The sequence below is a fragment of the Haplochromis burtoni genome, unplaced genomic scaffold, assembly GCF_018398535.1.
Source record: "Haplochromis burtoni strain Fernald_Lab_line unplaced genomic scaffold, NCSU_Asbu1 Contig_248, whole genome shotgun sequence".
NCBI classification, from domain to species: Eukaryota; Metazoa; Chordata; class Actinopteri; order Cichliformes; family Cichlidae; genus Haplochromis; species Haplochromis burtoni.
Genome location: NW_024582609.1, coordinates 167,358 through 174,478, shown reverse-complemented (window position 1 = coordinate 174,478; position 7,121 = coordinate 167,358). Strand labels below are relative to the sequence as shown.

General features: G+C 41.3%; 1 protein-coding gene across 1 annotated transcript in view; it reads right to left on the bottom strand.

Moving 5' to 3' along the window:
- Nucleotides 1–7,121, bottom strand: part of met (MET proto-oncogene, receptor tyrosine kinase) — a 65,831-nt gene that overhangs the window by 17,563 nt on the left and 41,147 nt on the right. Inside the window, exon 11 of the mRNA XM_005938349.3 lies at nucleotides 1,244–1,453. Within this exon, the coding sequence (XP_005938411.1) occupies nucleotides 1,244–1,453 (210 nt within the window). The remainder of the gene's footprint in view (nucleotides 1–1,243; nucleotides 1,454–7,121) is intronic.

The window sequence follows — 7,121 nt, the reverse complement described above, 5'->3', positions numbered from 1 at the left end:
CGCTTGCAATTACCTTGCTCACAAAGACAATACATGTTTATCCAAAACACTTCTAATGCTGTGTCTCCTCCCTATAGCGTGACTATATTATAGACACTGCAAAGAGGGGTTAAAGTTGTTAAAATCAACAGCACAGTACCATTCCCTCTAAATAAACTGTCGCAATGAAAATTAGAAGTGATCAGGATAGTGATAAGAGCCTGGCCACGAGCCAAAGCCAACAGCCCGGTTCCTTCACATGCTTCACACTAGTGCTGTCAGTCAAAGGTAAATATTCCTTTATTTGGCTGTTATTTGCAGCCATTTGAGGCTACAGTTATCAGATGGTGCTAAATGAGCCCAGCATCTGCCTCTTTCATTGAGGCCACTGTGAAGTAGGGTTATCAGATGGCGTTAAATGCGGTCTGTTTCAGTGCAATGACTGGTACCACCTCCCCGTGGGTAAAAATGGGAGGTTTGTCTGGGCTGAACGGGGGATATATGTTGGGGTGTTGGTGGATTTAGCATCAGGGGAAAGGTCATGTCTGGGAAAAAAGTGAAAGAAGAAGAAGAAAAGAAAAAAAGAAAGCAGCCAGGGTCCCATGCAAGAAGTTCAGCACAGCTGCCATAATCCATCAACAACATAAAAAAAAGGGACAAGGGGAGAAATATGTATTTCATTGTGTTCCTACAACAGACTCGGGGGACTGTGGTGTTCAAAAAGCAGCATTAATATGTCAAAAGCTTTGCCCTCAGCAGCAACAACAATGCAAGTCAATAGAGAGCATGCACAGAGAGGTATAACAGTGGAGGAGGGATGGGGATGTTGGTGTGGAGGATGGAAATGATGGGAAACTGACTCTGCATCCTGTTTTTCTTTCAGTATTGTTTCCTTCCCCACTTGACCTGGACCATGGGGGGCTTTACGTGTGAATGCGTGTGAGCACTGGAAGGTAAAGCGCAGGAACTATGGGGTGTGAACTTCCACCTGTCTCAAACTTGTCAATCTAACTTGTGAACTTAACAATACAGAATAGAATACAAACACTAATGATTTCTTCTGTTTTTGTTCTATTTTTCTTCTGCACCTTTGTCTTGCTCTTGTCAAGCGAGCAAAGCATTTCTTGAACTTGAAACTGAAATTTGTTGCAGCACATAGGAAGAGATTTTCTTAGCTATGGACTGTAGCCGGGTCATTTTTCACTGAACACTGCATTGAAAGTTCATAATGTTAAAAGTTGGTTTATTGTGCAAATCTCCTCACTTTGAGCTCCACTATGCTCTTGTTGTCCTTAGAAGTGAGCTTAGGGTCCTGGAATAGCGGGTCCTCCACATAGATCATATCCAACTGTTTAGTTGAATAGCCGTCCAGGACAAATGACACCCTGGTGATGACCGGCGGCTGCATGCCCAGTTTGACCAGAGAGGGTGTTGTGCACTGGATGGAAGTCTGATTTTCACCATACACACAGCTCTGGTGGAAAGACAGGTGGGACAATAGACAGATAAAAATGCATTAGACCACTGTGGAAATGCAGACACCTTTCAAGATCATTTTAGTTCATTGAAAAAACAGAACAAAACCAAAACCATAGCAAACTACTCAGGTACTCTGGGGAAAAAACACTTTCCTTGTTAAACTCCAGGGTGTTTCTTTTATTAAGAAGCTTACAAGCTCTGATGTAAGGTTGCAAGGAATTAAGATAATAATGTCTGGGTGATCAGAGACACATGTTCACAAATAAAGGAATCCAAGTTATTTGTAGACACTATATCAAAATATATCTTACTTTTTCCAGATTTATGTACTATTTCTTTTCTCTGTATCTGACTACAGAAGAACCATTCAAATGATCCAATTTAGATTTATGGAAATCTATTCTCAGCTTCTTGTTGTGACTTAAAACAGTGTAAAAAAGAAAAAAAGGGCCATTCAAAAATAGTCCAAACTGCATAAAACCAACTCCCTTTCTTGACTGCTCGCTCTAAGCTTAACCTTTAATGATACATAAAGAGCAGCAACCATTAAAAAACCACAACAAATTGATTTTTGGCACCTCTCTGACCCAGTCTTTAAAATTACAGACACACATCTGCACGCATGCAACTCTTCAACTACTCTTGATACTTGGTACTGGGTTAAGCTCTTGATTCAGTCACTCTGTAGAGCAACGATGTAATAATTCTTCATTTGGGAGCTTCTCTTACACTCAACACATTACATGGGACTGTGCCTGCTGTCAGCCACTGCTGTGTTTACACGTGTAGCCTAGGGGCACAACAGAGTTTTATCCTTTGTTGGATTCCACCCACATAGGCCTCACAGCTTTTGTGCTCACTAAGGCCCCCAGTGAGAGACAGACAGCTTGGAAAATAGAAAACAGCCCTTTGAGGTGTGGCAGTTTCATGTTGTTTAACATTAATAAAGGTATCCAACAGGGATTGAGACACTGAGGCTGACATCTCCAGGCAGAGATCTAAACACGATGTGGTTGACTTAAGGTCTAAAGCTGGACTTTGTGTCTTTGTATATCCATATGATGTTGCACGGTGTGCTTATATAAGGGAAACATGAAATGTTAGAGTGCCACAGATTCACGTAAGGGAAATCCACTGCAAAGACAGTACGACAGAGGTCAGCACTAACCTACTACTATGCTGAACATCTGCATGTTGGTTTCTGTACATATCACTGCAATTGCAATACTAATCTGAAAGTTTTTCACATGCCTTCACATTTAAGCTAATAATGATTACACAATGATTTGCTAACTTATCTTCTCCCTGTAACCATGCTGTTTTATTTTTTGGACTAAAGGAGACAACACTGGATTTAGGTTTATGTCCAGACTCCGGTACAGAGGTCAAGCTTAGAGAATAAAAGAAAGGGTTTAGCCATTACACAAAGCAAATACCCATGCAAGTGACAGAAAGCCGTTAGAAAGTGTGATGGCATTATATGCTTCCATGTAGGTGCTCACAGAACAAACCATATTTGCTTGTCTGTGTGCTGAAAGATCAATGTTGATATTTGCTCTTTGGTAATGACAGACTGTGTTTATCTTCTGGGTTACAAAAGTAGATGTGTCCTTGAGAGCAGGAGTGGGAGGTGGAAAAACACCTGCTGTGCAGGCACACGGATGTTTTTGTGAGTCTTTACTGTCATTTAATGAAGTTCTTTAGGGACACAGAGAAGCACCACGGAGATTTTTAACTTCTATTTATACAGGAAGTGAAACTCTTGAAATAAAGAATCTCTCTTGTGACAGTGTCCAGGGCCAAAATGGGGAGGATATGCCATGGATGGTTTTCAGTTGCTCTAAAGCAATAGTGCAATTTTTCCCCCCCTGAAAAACAAAGAAGCATATTTAACATCCTTTGTATTTTCAGCCTTGAATGCCAGTTATGTGACACTTAAAGAGACATGTCAATAATCATTGAATAATCACTGAGTAATAGCATAACAAAGAACAGGTAGACCACAACAGCCAAATGAAGACTAAAATTCAGCAGCACGACTGCCCTGCTTTTCTGACTGAATGAGATGAGGAGAGCAGTAACAGCATAGAATAGAGCTGATTAAATCAGCATGAGATGGGTTGCAAAGCAGCTTGCAGATGCACAGTCTTATGATAATGGATCATGTGCCATGTTGTTTATATGTTTGGCTCCTCCCATTAGAGCTAGGGTGTGTGTGTCTTTTTCACTCCATCCTCCAAAGTGTGTGTTTGTGTTGCTTGAGACAGATAAAGACTGCTGACTGGCTGATTTGAATAAGTGCCAGAGGCTGGATTGGATGATTGTATGGATAGACACCTTACCCCTGGTCTTCTCTGCACCTAACCAACAGCCAGCCAGCTGCTAGTAATTTTGAGTATCTGTGTGAGAATACTGGACTAAAACCTTAAATGAATACTGCAAACAGTTCACAATTATTTCAGTGGCTCCCAGTTAATAAACAGTAGGCTGGGTTCCCTATACTGTAAGCAACAGGGAAACCTGAACCAGCTCCAAGTGCACTTTAAATGGGACCTATTATCATCTTACTTTATTTCTGTCTGTGTCTGGCAGTAATGTAGCAATGCAGAGCCATAGAATGTCAATGATATTTTGCAATCTGAAATCATTACGTGTGAAAAAACCAATGGTGATGTGAAATAGACAGGTCCGGAGATTTTTTCTTTTTAAACTTTAAGGCAAACAATTGAAGCAACTGCCAATGAGAGCAGGATACTGGTGATTAGCATATCACCTGGTAGTACATACGTTAGAGGGTTATCTATGCAACTGGAACCTGGAATAACTGCTAGTGACAAACCGTCATCTTCAACGCAATGGGAGATGAGTGACTCACTCCCTGTGTGGACTGTTTTTTCTTATCTCTAATGATCTTGGCTGCAAGATGGTGGCGTGCACGGACGCAGCGGCTCACTGCTCTTCACGTTTTGTGGGTTTTTTAAATCTATCAGTGAGAGCAATCATCTCCATGGGTGTGGGCAAAGAAATCGCCATGCACCCGCTATTCAAATCATTTGTTCTCAAGGAGCAAATAATCAGAAGAACTATAGAATAGGCCCCTTTACACTTTAATATTTTCAGTGTATTTTCTTCACAATGGGAGATCTGAATTCTTAAGACTATGACTTGAGAATAAAGAACCAGCGTTTTTCATGGGGTTAGACCAGTTGGGAAACAATGTATTATGGAGTCAGTATAGTTTGTTATATGTAAAATCACTTGGCAGACTGGCTGAAATCTGACTTCTAACATACTGACTGATATCTGCCTCCCTGGAGAGGTGCTCTGACTGCAGGAACAGCAGTATTGTTGAAGTGTGGCTGAAACTTCCTCACACATTTGCCAATCTGATTCCCTGGTGAGTCGCCCAAATGGACACATACAAACACATGCAGAGGAAATGTTCATCTGCAAATGCTTAAACGCAGACATAAAGTGCACAAACACAATCAAAACACAAAAAGCAAACATAAAGTGTGTGTTAGTGTGTGAGGGTAGCTCCCAGGTCTCATAACAAAAGCAATCCAATGCGCCTCTCTTGTTTACATATCAATAAGGAGCGGACAGAATAGGACGAAGGGCAAACCCCCTCCTCCTTGCCTCCCATGGGTGCAGTGAAAGGAAAAATATCCTGTGAATTAGTGGAAACTGCAGTCAGATTCATTGTTTGGTTGATGTCTCCTCTTATTTAAGGAGAGAAGGTGACGGGCTTTAAGTTGGGAGCAGCTGTGAATACAATTGCTGGGCAAGCTGGACAGCAAGTGAGCCAAGAGGTTTACTGTGGGGTGATGAGAGAACCAGCGATCCCAAAAACCTCTGCTGTCCCCGAAGGATCATTAGTGTAACAGCCTGTGAAAAAGCCAAGTCATAACGGAGCTCCCACGTACAAAAGTGCTTGTCACATCAAGAGTGATTTATACCGGAGCTGCTTCCTACCACACTGCGTTGTGCGGTCATACACTTTGGGTTTAAAGACTTCACTTCAGCTGCATCTTTGCTCAGCTTTTTAGTGTCAGTTTTATTATTTCTTATTTTGCCTTTTATATAATGCATTTTGCACCCCCCTAAGACACTGTCTTTTTATATATGCTCTTACTTATCTCTTTTCAGTTGCTGAGCTGGACTACACTACATTAAATATGTTTATCTATAATATAATGAACTCTTTGCAAGAATACTTTATGGGTTATCAAATAAACATAAGTTTATTTGAAATCCTCAAAATCAGGTTTTGGAACTGTTTGATATGTTTTAACCCACAGATTGACATATCTGGCATTAATTACCTGTTTATTGTTGACAACAACTGTTTTTTCTTGATAAATGGCTGGTACCACTTTTGTCTTACGGCCTCATATTTTAGACACAGCGCAGGTCTAACAGGAACAAATACTTTCAGACACCTACCAGCTGTGGGGGGCCATGGGAAAGTAAAGAAACTCTGTGAGGCATTCAGGTGTCAGCTGGAAGGATTATTTCCTCCAGGATGAGATAGGAAGAGGCGTCTGACACGAAACAAGCCAATCTGTGAATTCAGGCAACAGGTGTCTGGCTGTGGTGAAGCCTCCAGTTAAACCAAACTGTGATGGTGCAGTACAGAAAAGCAGTCCTGGCATCATGAACTCCACTCCCCGAGCTTTGTGTTAGGAGCAATGTGAAAATTCACAGATGACATTTTGCTGGGGTTTTTTGTGTGTATATGTAGCCTCCTTTGACTTTGTGACCATGCCAGCTTTTCACGATGGAGCATAAAAGAAATCTCTTTGATGTTTGTGGGAAAGCTGAGATTGGCTGAGACTGGGCTTTACTGGAGATCTAAAGGCCAGATATCAAGTCAACACTGGCTGTTTTTTTATGCTCTGGCTCTAGCTGAGACCCCTAAATCTCTGCTGTTGGTTTCTCAGTAGGTCTTGGTTTTTTTTCTACAACCTGTTTTAGTGTGAAGATCTCAGGGCTGAAGATCTCATCTGATTGGATGGCAGGTTTTCATTCTTTAACAGCTTCTCGGACACTAAGCTGATCACATGAACACAGTTCTAGAGCCATGACACGCCGGCTCACATTACTCTTGGCGATAGAAACTTCTGTGTTGTCCATTTGTGAACGATCCGTGCAATGAGACACAATGAGACTTACAATGAGACACTTATACTGTCCTTTCCTAGGCTAAGGCTTAACCCATCCCGTTTACTGGAAAGAATTTAACAGGCGACAGCTGGAGCCCTATGGGGCATGATCCCTTCCTAAATCATTAGTAATAATAGCCCTTTTTATACAAGCATTTCACTTCATGCTTTCTCTTGCCGTTTCCAGGAAAGCCTGAAATTCGTCTTTGCTATTCTTTGGTCTGTTATTCCGGTTCAAAATGAACGATAATCTCTGAGGTCGAAGGTTCACTTAAACATGCCTTCAGTCATCTTAGACACACACACTGTCACAAAATGTGTTAATACCTTTAAAGTGAACTAAACCATGACCAACCGCATATAAGCTTCCATTACCGTAGGACCAGGTGACACATAAAAAACCCCTTTAAAAAGCAAAATGGCCCTACACATCCCATAAAACTACAGATGAAATTACAGCAGTCACATTTGGCTGTAACAATTTGCTACAAACTGAAA